General features: G+C 55.1%; 1 protein-coding gene across 1 annotated transcript in view; it reads right to left on the bottom strand.

Moving 5' to 3' along the window:
- LASP1 (LIM and SH3 protein 1) overlaps positions 1-13,927 on the bottom strand; it is a 34,193-nt gene that overhangs the window by 10,945 nt on the left and 9,321 nt on the right. The window contains exon 3 of the mRNA XM_042787464.1: positions 3,400-3,484. Coding sequence (XP_042643398.1) covers positions 3,400-3,484 — 85 coding nt within the window. The remainder of the gene's footprint in view (positions 1-3,399; positions 3,485-13,927) is intronic.

Genomic DNA, 13,927 nt, shown 5'->3' with positions numbered 1-13,927 from the left:
CCAACCCCTCGCAGCTCTCGGCTCAAGCACGTTAAGCCCTGCTCGCATCCCCATCCCCGGTGTCGCCGAGAGCAGCCCCCCCCGAGGTGCCAGAGCAGCAGGAGGGGCAGGAGATGGGTACCTGCCTCCCACACCCCCCACCCTCGGGCAGGAAGGGCTGTGCCCAAAACTGCCGGATTTAAGAGTCTGAAAGGGGAGCCACAGGACAGGAACCTGCAATTTTCTTGCCGCACGTGGGCTGTAAGAGGCGGCTGCAGGCGTAAAAACTGTCACTTGGGAGACTCGTTTAGCTGCACAAGACATCATTATCCAGCACCTACCAGTGACCGGAACAGGAGACGCCTTCTCAGCAGACACAAATAGCGGAGGCATCGGGAGAGACATGAAACCGCTCCAGCTCGGCACGCATCTGCCCCATCCCCACCCTCCTGCGAACCACCGGCTTTTCCAGTCACACCAGGGTGGACAAACAGTGTATTTTTGGTGGGAGGAAATACAGGATCAGCCTCCTCAGGGTCACCCACAAGGACAGTAGTTCTCCAGCCCCACAGCAGCTCTGCTGCAGAGGAATGGGCAAAACTGCTGGGGAGCATCACCCCCGTGGCCAGGGACTGATCCTCCACCAGTTAGAAATCCTTTGCAGAGGACACGGACCCTGCGATCTCCCTTCTCCCCCCCCAGCTCCCAGCCACAGCTCCTCCGGACGGACACACTCTCGGGGAAGCTTCGCCTCCAGGACCAAAGGCTTGGCCACAGCTGAGTTTGGCTGGCAAGTCCAAGCTTGAAGGCAAGATGTGACTGTTCGCATAACCCTGGTCTTACTCCACAAGGGGATTTTACTACCAGACCCATGTGCAAGAGCCCTGCCTGTCCCAGCAGTGTTAGCCAGGATGCGCTTTTTAGGTGGCACTTGACCTGGCAAACAGTGGTGCAGAAGCCCTCCTGCCAGAGCCGAGCCAGCCAGCCCTTCTCCACAAGCCTTTCCCTGTCTCAGCTCCAGTTCATCCAGTTAATTTGCAAGACCCTGAACCCTGCTGCCTGCTCTGGAAGGGCTGAAGTGACCTATTTCCATCCCCAGGGGTTTGCTCAGCTCCTGCAATTAGTGAGAAGGGATCGTCAATAAACCAGAGCGGCTGCTAGTGTTTTAGCTGGAGTGCTTGAAGAAATACAAATGTTTGGCGCTTGGAAAATAGGAGACTCCCTTTGTAGGCAGAACAAAGGCAGAGAGAAATTAAGATCTTATCTGAAGTGTGTTTAGGATCTATCCTCTCCAGGGCTCTGGGCGATTCAGACGGGCAGTTTCCACCTGGTTCAGCTTCGCCATCTCCCTCCCACCGCTCCCGCCTCCCTCCCCAGCATCTCTTCGCAGGGGCTCTGCCAGCACCCAAACCCCAGCACCCTCCACTCCCTCCCACTCCCACTTTGCAGCCCGTCCCGGCGTGAAACCAGCACTGAAAACGCGGGGTGTCTGGCAAACTGGAGGACTCTGCCTGCACCCCAGCCCCTCTTCTGACACGCAACCAAGAGCGTGCAGAAGCCTCTTCCAGCCCTGCGCTGCCCCAGCTCCAGCCCCCAAAGCCGGGGAGTCCACCGGGACGTGGCAGGGCTGCTTCTCTCCCAGGGACAGCCATTCCTGCTGGCGTGTGAGTTGTAGTCACCAACTTCTGGAGGTGCAGGCTCGAAAGCAGAGACACCCCCTCCCCTGCAAGGTCGCTGGCTTTGCCTCCAGCCAACCTCCCGCACACCACAGGGAGCTCAAAGTCCTAACCAGCCACAGAAAAGCCCAGGCAGCACACACTCCTTCCCCGAGGTCTCCTTTAATAAGCAACAACTAATGAAGAGCCTGAATTCATTGTAAAAACAGTGCTGGAGACTCCAGACCCCTCGGTGCAGCATGAGCTCGATTGTTACCATGGAAAAGCAACTGTGTCCCCCCCTTAATCGCTCCATGAAGCACAAAGCCAGCCCCAGGCTGAGCTTTAGCTCTAAGCCAGAGCCAAGCTGCACTTGTGCAAGCCAGGGAGGCTGTCAGGCAACTTGCTCCGAGGAAGAGACCTTACAAAAAAGCAGAGGTTTCAAAACTCGATGCTGGCTGCACAAGCACCACCAGCTCTAACAGGTGAGGTCCTGAGGTTTCCCCTCCTCCTCCTCCAGCTGGATGCATCCCCAGGCAATCTGCTTTTCAGCTCCTGACACTCAGGCTAATGGGAAGAGAAGGAAGGTCACCGCATCCTTCACAGCACAGCAGGGAGAGGAGTGCATTGATCCCGAAAAATGACTGCTCACCCTGAAAATACTACACCAAATCCCGTGCTGTCCTCCCTCTGCCCAGGACCAACACTGTTACAACGCTGAGCTGAGCCAACGTGCCTTGCTGACAACACTCCGGGCAGCCTTTCTGCCCCCTTTTCAAAGGGAAAACGAAATTAAATAGATTCCCAGAACAGTTGCCACATCCTGTGTTCTCCTGCGAGACGCTGACTCAAGCCAAAATTGCCGCTGGATGCATTTTCTTCCAGCACAGCATACTCTGAGCACACGTCTGCAGTTCGGCGATATCAAAGCTCACGACAACGGTTCAGGGCATCGTCTCAGATGCTTCATCACAGCCCCTCAGCAAAATCCCACGAAGGAGGGTCACCCGCCCAAGCTGTCCCGTTTCTGGGCCAACCTTGCCCTTCCAGCTGCTCCTCTGCAAAATCAATGCCCACGTTTCTGTTCTCAGTATCTCAGAGCAAGAGAAGGAAAGCAGGGCTTGCTCCCTGGCCCGCCCGAGGGACCAAGAGCCAAGCAGTTCCCACTGCAGCGTCAGGAGTTACTGGTGTGAGAACCCAGCCCACGGCCCGGCGTCAAGGCTGGGGACTTTTGCTGATCCAGGGACGCCTTCAGGGTCTAAAATGGGACGTGTCTGGACAACACCCTTCTCAAACAGGCTCTTCTCTTCCCACTAAAGAAAGAAATCCTTATCTGTGCCAGCCGTTATCCCTTCTATCTGTTTATTTCTGCTTGCCAGAGCTCTCAAGCCCTACACGGTTTGGGTTTACCTGAAATACTCGTCTAGAGAGTTAATACCTGTCCAGATGAAGCCATTTACCATTTCACCTGATTGTGTGGCTGGACAGCGGCTGGGAAAAGGTAAACTGGTGCAAGGCATGGACTGGGAGAGGCAGACTGTCTGCTGGACCCTTCCCACCTCCTGGAGGTCCCAGGAACCATGGATGAAGGGACCAACAAACACAGCTGAGACGGGCGAGACCCCCGAGAAGGGACCCACCCCCCCAAACCGGCCTCCCCCTCCTCTGGGCGAGGGTGTGGGGCAGAACCAGAGCACGGGGGAACGACGTGGGGCGATGGGGCAGAGCACGGCGGCCCCGGGCGAGGAGAGACCCGCGCGCTCACCTGGCTCTGAAGCTCGCTCTGCTGCTTTAGACGCAGGTTCTCGGGGGTGTCTGCCACCATGGTGAAGGACTGCTTCGGGTAGTGTCTGCCGAGAGAAGGGGATGGTCAGTCCCGGCACTCCTGCAAGCCGCCGCTGCCCTTTCCCACCCACCCGCAGCCCCCAGGGGATCCCAGCGCTCTGGCCCCACTCCACAGCCCCCCAGTTTAGTGGGAGCCATTCGGGACGACGGGATTTCTCGCTGTGCCCGACCCCTTCCCCAGCAGGTAACCCAGTGAGAAACGTCCATCCCCCGATCTCAATATATTAACTTCAGTCTTATCAAAAGATGGGAAGGGAAGGGTTTTTTTCCCAGCGGACAAAGCCATTCCAGGTTTGTGCCCGTCTGATTTCTGGAGAGACCTTAACACATCTTCAATGTTTAAACAGTCCTCAGGGTAACATTAGTGCAAGTAAACACTACTAACGCTCTGGTTTACAGTGACTTTGCCCCTTTCACTGTTTCAGTTGTCAAAGGTCAGAAGGGATCAAGGTGATTTTACTTGCTTATTTTACCACAGCTTCAGCCACACCAGCCTCATGTTATGGCTTCCTGGTACTGCAGAATATCACAACCCTGGCATAAATCATGTCAGCATAACCGTGCCCGTCTTGGGGCACAGGCCGTGCTACTCATCTGCACCAGCTCAACATGTTGAGTGAATCCTTAGGACATGCCTGGAATGGGAGTGTAAAGCAGGAGACCTCCGTCGTGGACTGGCTACAAGCCATACTATTGTTCTGAAGTGCCACACAGCAGCTACTGAAAGTGCATGCAGCCTTTGCTATAGACAACGTGAATTAACAATTAAAAACTCAGGTAGTGGGAGAAAGTAAATATCTAATCCTAAAGCTGAAGGCTGCTACAAGCCCCATCCAAGCAGACGGATGAACTTCATGCAGCTGTTCCCACCTCCAGGAGACACAGAAAATAGCAAGAAGTAAATCGTTGCCCTAACAAGGTATGTTCAAGTGTGCAAACACCTCCAGCTCGGCTCGGTCAGACCACAGTGGCAGTTAGTGATCGAGTCGCTCACGCTGCCAAGAAGCGGCAGGGTCAGTCCCAGCACCAACAGGCTTTACCATCCTGGTCCTGCACCCCAGGGCCCGATCCGCTCCGGGCAGCCACCCTTGCTGCATCTGGAGCACGACACGTGGGGTGGAAGAAAAAGTTTGCAAGAGGAACGTTTCCAGGCTGCTCAGGAGGCAAAGCCCTCTGCTCCCCAGGAAAAGCCCAGGGAGGAAATCTGGCACTGAACAGATGGCAACTGCTCCCACGGGATGGCAAAGAAACCAAAGACATCCCACAGCAGCAATTCAGGGTTATAGTGCAGATAGGGAGCAAGGGGGCAGGGGGGGGAACTGCCTTTTGAAAGGGTCAGAGGTTTCTGTCACAAGAACTAAAGCTGGAATCCTGAACTGGGTGGCAGGACAGATCGCAGGATTTTGGGAAAGTTATTGGCCAGTGTGGGAGAGCGGGTGGGAGGCCGAGACACAGCCCCATCCTTGGTTCATGCTGAACACACGTGGCATCAGGGCAGCACGTCACGCTGCAGCTCAGTTTTACTTTCAAACACATGCAAGAACTTGGGTGAATTCTCTCCCAAAGCTGGGCAACCTGACTGTTCTCTCACTGCAGCAGCTCTTGATAGAGGTGACCAGGGGTAAGCAGTCTGCTGAAAACAGAGTGCAGCTCCTCGCAGACACCAGCTGGGTGGTCTCCCTTGCTCCTGGGGACCTGAAGGCTTTGAGGACAATGCTGATCCCCATTTCAGGGCTGAAACTCAGACTGGGCAGCCTCCAGCTCCCACACCTCCATCTGTGCAGCCCAACCGGTGGCTGAACCAAGCTCTCACCCCAGGGCTACGCAGCAAACTATGGGATAGCTGCAGCTCCTGTCCCTTCCCAGACCACATGAAATGGGTCTTAAGAAGCCCCTGGGCTCTGCTTTGGGAGCTTGTGTGCCCCAACATCAGCAATTATCTATTTACAGAATCAACATTAGCACCTCTGCCTAAGGCTAATCAAAATGTGGCCAAGTGAGAATAAGTGAGCAGAAACCCAGCTGCATGTGGAAGGGGCTGGTTGAAAGCCGTTGCCTTAGAGCGGTGCTGGTGGAACAGGACAGCAACAGACCAGCAACCACAGACCTGCAAGAGCAGCACATACCTTGGTAAAGCAGCAATGCAGGAAACTCAAGAATAAAAATAGCTGCCTCAGCCCCACTGAAAAAAAAAAAAAAATAGAGAACACCCCCCCACACACACACAGAAACCAAACGATGCAGATGTGGTTTGCAGAAAGGGGAAAAGACAACTCAGCAAGCAGCCGCTCGCTGCCTGCTCCCCCCCCAAAATACACCACCCCTTCCCTGTTCCAGGTCTTGTCCTGTTGGACGTCACCAGCTGCCATGTCCCACCTTTCCCCCCCCCAGCTGCCTGCTGCTTCAGGGGAGCTGGGAGCCAAGACTGGGGACCCGGAGGGATAGGCAAGATTTCACCCACCTGAGGGCAACCCCCCCCCCCAAGACCCCATCCAGCCCCCACCAGCACATGGGGATGCACCGAGGACGCAGCCATACCCATACCAAATAAGCCTAAATTAGCCCACTGTAGCCCCCCCAAACATCCAGCAAGAAGACCAAAAAGAACAAGAATTGGTTTTAGACACACAGATCACCGACTGCTTGAAGGATATAGTTTAATCTCTGTTTAAATTAATCTGATTAGAGGGGATATAATACTGTGTGTTTAGGCTCCCTTCCCCACTACCTTCGGGCACTGGTATGTCAAGGCTTCACACCGGGATACAATATCAAGGCAGATATTTCACCAAGCCACTGCCTGCGGCTTGCTGCTGAGAAATTCCTGCATTAAGACTCCAATAATGACAAAATCTGATTCTCCAGGAGGGTCCTGCACTCACCAGGAGCAACAGACACCAGGCTGCAGAACTGGGCATGGGTTTGTTGCTGCATATTTAAGTCCTCTTGCCATTTTGGCCCCAGTTCCTGCCCTCCCGGCAGTGGGTGCCACTGGAGTGGGGGTGTCTGGGTGGGGGGCCCCCCTGACTTGGCTCCGCGGGACACGTCAGCAAAGGCTCGGCCGCCACCACCACTGCGGAGCTGCACCCCGAGGGGCATTTCAGAAGCAGCAAAACAGCATTAAGACACCTTGGGAACAAATCCACCCCGGGTCCAAATCCAGCCCAGCTGCTGCCTGGGGAGATGAACGGCCCCGGGGTGGGGGAGTGGGGTGGCAAGGGGGGAGCTCTGTCTAAATTGCCCCAGCTCAGTTTGGCCTCTGGTTAGCAAAGGTCGCTGCTGTAAAAGCTGCTGCCATCGCACTAGTCACTGGGTTAATGCATTCATACCTTGAAGAGACAGCATGGAGGGAAGCGGGCCCTTTTGTCATTGCAAGGGTAACAAACCCCCTTTTTAGTAGCCAACAAGCTCCGGCATCCAAGGCAGCACGTCAAAGGAGTTTGCATTTAACAGCGAGGGCTCAAGGGGTGATGCAACTCAGCCGCTCCCGGGGACCCCCCCCTTTCCCCTCTGAAGGGGCAGCACGGGTTATGGCTATGGGGAGGCTGGTACCTGCTGGGCAGAGTCAGGAGCAAACACCATCAGCAGGAGATGGGCTTTTGGTTTGTCCAAACGCGGGTGCCATTAGGCACCTGGGGTTTAATTAGCAGTCGTGCTAACCCAGCAAGTGCACTGCCTCAGCTTACAGGGGCACGAGATGACAGTTTTGAGACCTGCCTCTTGCTTTACCCGAGTTACCGCTCACATCCTGGAGCCCTTTCCTGAGCTTCTTGGAAACCAGCACCTGACTCATACCAAGGTCAAAGAAAACAAAGCCACCTTTCAAGTACAGACAGCTCAAACCCCAAATGTCCTCCCAGATCCCTAATTCCCCATTTGTGGAAGGCAACAGGCTATGCAGACCAGCTCCAGATCTGCTGTGAGGACGGGAAGAGAGCTCTGTGCTGGTCCTGCAAGGAGAGCCAAGTGCCATCACCACTGCCTGGGCTCTCTGCAAACCCAGAGGATTTCTCCTGCTGCTCAGCAGCAGCTTTTACAGAGATCCCCAATTTTAGCAGCCCCAGCCCCTGAAGGGCACGGAGCGGGAAGGCTGCGTGCAGACCCTGGGCTGGCAGAAAAGCCACCGTGAGACACATACGGCTCCCGTGAAGGGCAAAAGCAATTTTTAAGTTGCGTGCACCGCCAGCCAGAGCTGCATTTACAGCTCAGCCACGGCCCAGGAGCTCCCGTACTATCTGCTGGTGCTGCCAGTCGAAATCATCCCATTGCCATGGCAACCGCATCCCATGCCCTGGGCATGCTAATAACGCTTGGGAGATGACGAGTCCCCAGCAGCAGCCTCAGGATGCAGGGAGGAGGGAAGCCCCAGTCACTGCGAGGGCTGGAAACAGAAATTCATCCCTGTGGAGCTCAGAAACTGAAAAGCCATGGTTGTAGGGAAAAAAAAAAAAAAATCTTTAAGACAGCTAACAGCCCTGGTTCTTGCATTTACAGGAACGCCGTACTCACAGCCGGCTGTGCTCTGCCCCAGCCACAGTCTGGTGAGGGAGAGGAAGAGATAGCCATAGACCACACAAAGCTAGAATTAGGTTTCCGCTTCTGTTAGATTTTTGAGGAAACCTCCTAAGGATTTGAGGCAGCTTTTTACTCAGCCTTGAGCCCCTACAGAGCGATGTGAGCAGGCAGGAGTGATCTGTCCGTCCGCGCTAGGTGTAGGATGAAATGCACAAGTCGAGAGTCCTCCCCTAAGATTAGGCATTGCTTTTTTTCCCCAGCTCATGAGATCTGCCTGCTACAGAATAGGCGTTTCAGTCCTCGGGGAATTTAAGGTCAGGGGCTCCTGATGCAGGAGCAGCAACAGCCCCTCGCTGCCAAAGCCCAGCCGGTACAAACACAGACGCCCAGATCCCTGCCACACACCAGAGAGGGGAAAACCACCTCCTATGCATGAGAATCAGCCACAGGAATAGTCAGCAATAAATTAAATCTTAATGAGAAGGCAGCAAGTGAATTGCCTTGGGTTGGGAGCGGGGGAGGCAGCGTGTGCGTGGGAACGGGGCATCTGCGGGATCTGCAGCGAAGGTGGGCTCGTCTCTCCTCGCGTGGGGTGGGCTCGTGGCAGCAGCCCTGGTTCTCCCCCTTCTCATAGGCAAAACCGAGGAGGGAGCAGAGCTGTGGGTCCTCGCTGCCCTCCCCCAGCCGTCACCATAAATAGGTCTTGGCTGGGGAAGCAGGGAAAGGGGGAGGGTGTTTATTGCTCAACCTGCTTCGCTCTTTCAGAAGCGAACACACGCCAAATCCACCCGTGCAATTACCAAACAGCCATCCTTACCAACAAGGACCAGAGCTGAAGGCTTCCAAAACTGGACCCAGCAGGAATTTCGGTGCTTCCATGCAGCACTGGGCTCGAAGTCCGTGGAGGAAGGGGCTTTCTGCCAGCAACTGCAGAAGGGATCACGCTGCAAGAGCTCGTCCAGCCATTGCCAGCGGGTCCCCTGCCAGCATCACACTCGTGTACACTCCTGTAACGTGCACATCTGCCCTGATGCCCTTCACTCCCTCCCTCTGCTGCAGAAACACTTATTTCCTAAGTTAATGCAACAGGTGGAGAACCATGCGGGGAAGAAAAGTCACATTAAGGGAAGATGGAGCCCTGAAGGGTCATTAGAAAAACCCTCCAGGTTCCACAGGCTTCAGGCACAAGCAGCCCAAGAAAACAAATGGGGGGGGGAAGCCACTTCAAACCATCCCTCTTCTGACAAACTGCAAGGAAATAATTAGTCCCACGCACCCTCAGATGTGACATTTGTGTAAAGTCTGCTGCCAAGGAATAGTTATTCAGGCAAAATGAGTAACCTTTCAAGAACAAATGGCAGCCAGGATAAAAAAAAAAACAAAAACCCACCCCCCATGAGAGCTACCTGTAGGGAGGTGCCCCCGTTCCTACTTCTGGCTGATGCTACAACAGCATCCAAACGCTCTGCTCCCGTTTTGGCAGGAACATCACAGTGTTTTCCCTGCCGGAGGGGATGGGGATGCAGGAGGGCGAAGCGGGAAGGGAGCCAAGTTTCGGTGGGTCTCGGGGACCACCTGGTGCTTTGGTGATGCTGCGGCTGCAAAGCAGGAGGGGAGCAGAGCCAGTGCGTGTCAAGCCCTCGGCATCCCCACAGCTGCTCCACCAGCCCAGCAGACACAGATTATTTTAACAACTGAAGGAAAGGAGCCACCAGACAGCCAGTGGATTGGCCTCATGCTTTGGGGTCTCTCCTCGCAGACAGCCCTGGCATCCATCCTCTGCCTGATTAGAGTTTAATGAAAGGGGGACACAGGATTCCTCCCCCTGCCCCGAGGGGGGCTGCTGTCAGATGAAGTGGCACGGGAGTATGTGGGGCAGAGGGGCACGTGATGGAGCGAAGGCTCGGCACCCGGGGCAGCGCACACCAGCGTCGCATCCTCACTCGAGGCTGGCAGGAAAATATCCCCTTTAATCTGCAGCTCCAGAGGACCTCGGGTGATTACACCCGGTCGGGAGAGGCACGAGGAAATGCCACCCCAGATTTCACACGCTGCGAAAAATAATTGAACAGCCAGTTAAGGAAGGGAGGAGCGCGGTGATGGCAGAGACAGCTCCACTTTCCAGAGGTTGTCTGCTCTGTGCAAGCAGTCAGCCCCCGGCTCGGCAGGGAGACAAACAGCCCAGGGCCGTTTGATTTCTGCATCCCAGCAGCACCTCCAGCCTGGCAGGGACCATCCACAGAGGAGGCAGCCGTTTGCCACCCACAGAAACCCAGTGGCGGCCACTTGCTACCTTCAAAAAAACCAGTGCAGAGTTCTTCCTCCAAAAAGAGCAGCTTTACAGCCCACAGCAAGACCCTGAATACAAGCCCTTGGCAGGATACCCCAGCGAGGCTGCAGCGGTCCAGCCGTGAGGCATCTTTTTGTTGCATTGCTAAATCAGGTCAATCGAGTCTCCTCTGGCCAGATCGAGCCTGTCTGGCTCCCGCATTAATTGTCTGAGTACAGCAACACCGAGGCGGATGGAAGTCGCCCCTGCTGCTAACAGCGAGCTGCAGGGGTCCCCCCCCCCCCCCCCCGGGATAACCGTCCGTCTGCTCGGTGCCTCTCGCAGCCCATCCCCACATCCACGCGGACACCCGCCGCAGGGAGCTCACCCGCTTCCCCCGAGGGACCACGAGCCACGGCTGCGTGACCAACGGCAAAGCTACGGCAACAACTTTAGCAGGGACATCAGAAAGCAAACCCAGACCCCTCCTCCCATATACCAATCAGAAACAGCCCCATACCGGCACCTTGGTCCCAGTTTCCTTGTGACCCATAAGTTGATGACAGCGGGGCAGCATCTTCACCTTCCCAGACCCAGAGCAGTAGCGTAAGGGGTTGCCAGCAATCTCACTTTCAGATCAATGTGAATCTCCAAGCACTTGCACCCCATCGCGTCCCAGTCCTGCCCTGAAAGCAGGATTTGTCCCCCAGGAACTGCATTCCTAGGAAGCCAAGTGGCAATACTTGAACTTCTGCCTCTGGAGCTTCTCACAAGCTAGAAACAGAGATAAACTTCACCAATAAAGAAACTGGTGGGACACATCTGTAAAAACTCCTTTAAGTGCAGCATGGCACCATCCAGCTGCTCTACAAAGAGCCAACTGATGCAGGTCCGTCAGCTACAGGACTCAGACTCTGCATTTTCAGCAGGACACACAAACCTGCATCTGTTCCTCCAGCAAGGCTGGTTTACCCCATAGCCCATGTGTGAGATTACTGAGCCTTTAGAAGAGCCCCTCCAGCTCAAAGTGGTGCTTGTCTTCAGGTTCAGGCTGCTTTAAAGCGAATGCTTTTGGCAGACTCGTCCAGCAAGCAGCAGCACAGACTTTAGCACTGGATGCAAATACACTGTCCCTTCCCCTCCCAGAAACCTGCACCTCTGAGAGGTGACAGTCGCCTTTGTGCAGCTGTATCGGGGTTTTGGGAAAGAAGAATTAAACAAAGGAAGTAATAGGCTCTGCTCTGCCAAAAGGCTCACAAGTTCACATCCTGCCTTTCAAAGAGTTGCTGATTCTTAGGGACGAGCTTAAAAAAATAAACTGTTCTTTTTTTAATAATAAAAGCGGCATCATGCCGCTTTGCAGAGGGTTTGCAAACATCCTACTATAAGAGAGCAGGCTGCAGAGAAAGACTTCAGTTCCTCCCAGCATTTTTAGGGAAGACTCTGCCAAAATGGCTGGTCCAGCCCTCCACGTGTGCAGCTGCTGCCTTCTCCCAGCATCCGCTCATAGCCCGCCCCAAAATTGGCTTTACATAAAGTAACTCAGAGCACAACTCTGTAGGATCCCCTTTCCCAAAGACCCTCCCATTGCCCACCCAGTGTACTGGTGCCAGGCTATAGCACAGGGCTGGAGGAGGCAGGAGAAGCAAAACCCATGGCCACCAGCTCCAGCACAGCTGTCCCAGCACAGTGCGGCAGCGGGGAGAAGGGTTTTGCTCAGCCAGCTCTGCTTTCTGTGAGAACAGGCTGCATCCATCTCACCCCCATCCTCAAAGGCTCTGCCAGCAGCTACCGAGGGTGTTGCAGAACAGCACACCGCCTAAATAAAAAAACCAGCCTGTTTTCACAAACCTGCTTTAATCCATAATGGAAAGATTTCAAGTGAAGGCAGAACAACAGAGGTTGCCAAGCTGTGAAGTCAGAAATCACTTCTGGAAAGGGCTCTGCTCGTCACGCTGCTCACCTCCTCCTATTGCTGACCCCCCCCAAAAACAGAGCAGCGCCTGTCCCATCCTCCCCCCACCGCTGTTTATGGGAACGGAGCAGGCATCGCAACAGAGCTGGGTTTTTCCACAAGGTTTTTTGGCCTCGGGCACGGAGAAGCAAGTTTAGGAAAGTCAACATTCATCTGCAGCCTGCCTGCCTCCCCCCCGAGCAAGGTCAGTGCTGGGCAGCCCTTGCTGCAGGCTCAGCCCAAACCCGGGGCAGAGCTGCGGCAGCTGTCAAGCCCCAGAGCTCTGCCTGAACCCCCAAAAACCCACCCTGGGCAGGGTGAGCTGTGCTGCTGCCCAGGGGGAGCAGGGCAGCCTGTTCCATTTTCCTGCACTCCCTGCACAGCGGGAGGACCCTCACACCCCGACTGCAGGGGATAATGTTTCTTGGGAGAAGAGGCTCACTTACCATCTGCTTTGCTAAGATGAGATGGTTTAGACTTTAACACCAAGCAGGCACCAAACACCTGAAGCAGGGGCACAGTATTCTCCTCCTCCTAACTCAAGCAGCAGTTGGGAAACATCTACTGGGTGGGTGGAGAAGGCCTGGGGCTACTGGGAAGGAGCAACATGGCATGAAGGGTGAGCCCGAGAGGGAGAGGAATAACCTGCAAAGAGCCATGGTGAGATTTCCCCTCGCCCACCCCTGCAGAGGCTTCACCCACAAACGCTCTGGAATGTGCACACCAGGGCAATCACTGGTTGAAACTCCTCTCCAGTAGCATCGGCCGCAGGGAGAAACCTGCCGTGGAGAGAAGGCAACAGCCACAGAGTGGGTGGAGGGAGGGCAGCAGAGCCCCACGGGAGGGTTTGGGGTTGCCAGCTGTGAGAGGTCCGTGGTACGGACAGCACTTGGGATAAGCCCTTCAGAAAACAAGATGCTCCACCCCAAAGAGGCTTTGCTAACACTCACAGTCTTCCAGCCGTTAAATCACAGCATTACTCAGGAGCTTTCCCATATACCATATCCCCTCTCCCCCACAGAAGAGGCATCATGTGTTTGCTTCCCCAAACACAGCAGAGGTGAAGCAGAAGCGCCCCAGCACCTCAAAGCCACAGGTTGGGGGGTCCTTCCCCTCCCCACGGCAGCATACGGGGAGGCCAGTTTCCATTTACGCCAAGAGAAAAAGCTGAGTCCGTTCAGAGCTCTGCGGCACGCAAAGTGTGCACACCAAGGCAGAAAGGCAGTTCTTCTCATCCAGAAACTCGGCACAAATAAAGCATGGGATAAACACCTGGACGCCATCCCAGCAACACAGTTGTTCCTCTTTCCCTTCCTGCCCCCCCCGCCCCAAACTTGGAAGATCACTTTATTAATGTAGTAGGCTGCTACCAGATGGAGTGGAGAGGAATGCCAAGAACAGATCACTGGCTCCTTGTGAAGCTCAGCGCCGCTCGCTAACTTTTTCCAAGCAGGGAGTTAGCCCAGAGGCATCGGGCCGTTTGCTCTGCGTGGAAATTTTAACGGTGAGAAATCCGTCAGGGAGGTTCTCCGGGTCATCACCAGGAATTAAAGGTTTTACAGCTCCTGTTCTGAGTCACCGTGCCCTGGTAACACTAGGTGCCAGGGGCAGGTTAGGCGGGCAGGGCAGCTGCGGAGCCGCTTGCCCTGACTCAGGGAAGAGGAATGTCAGCCCCGAGATCCCGATCCCCCGGGACACATCAGCACACAT

Source organism: Tyto alba, unplaced genomic scaffold, assembly GCF_018691265.1.
Source record: "Tyto alba isolate M040663 unplaced genomic scaffold, T.alba_DEE_v4.0 Super-Scaffold_12, whole genome shotgun sequence".
Taxonomy (NCBI): Eukaryota; Metazoa; Chordata; class Aves; order Strigiformes; family Tytonidae; genus Tyto; species Tyto alba.
This window is presented reverse-complemented; position numbering and strand designations above follow the sequence as displayed.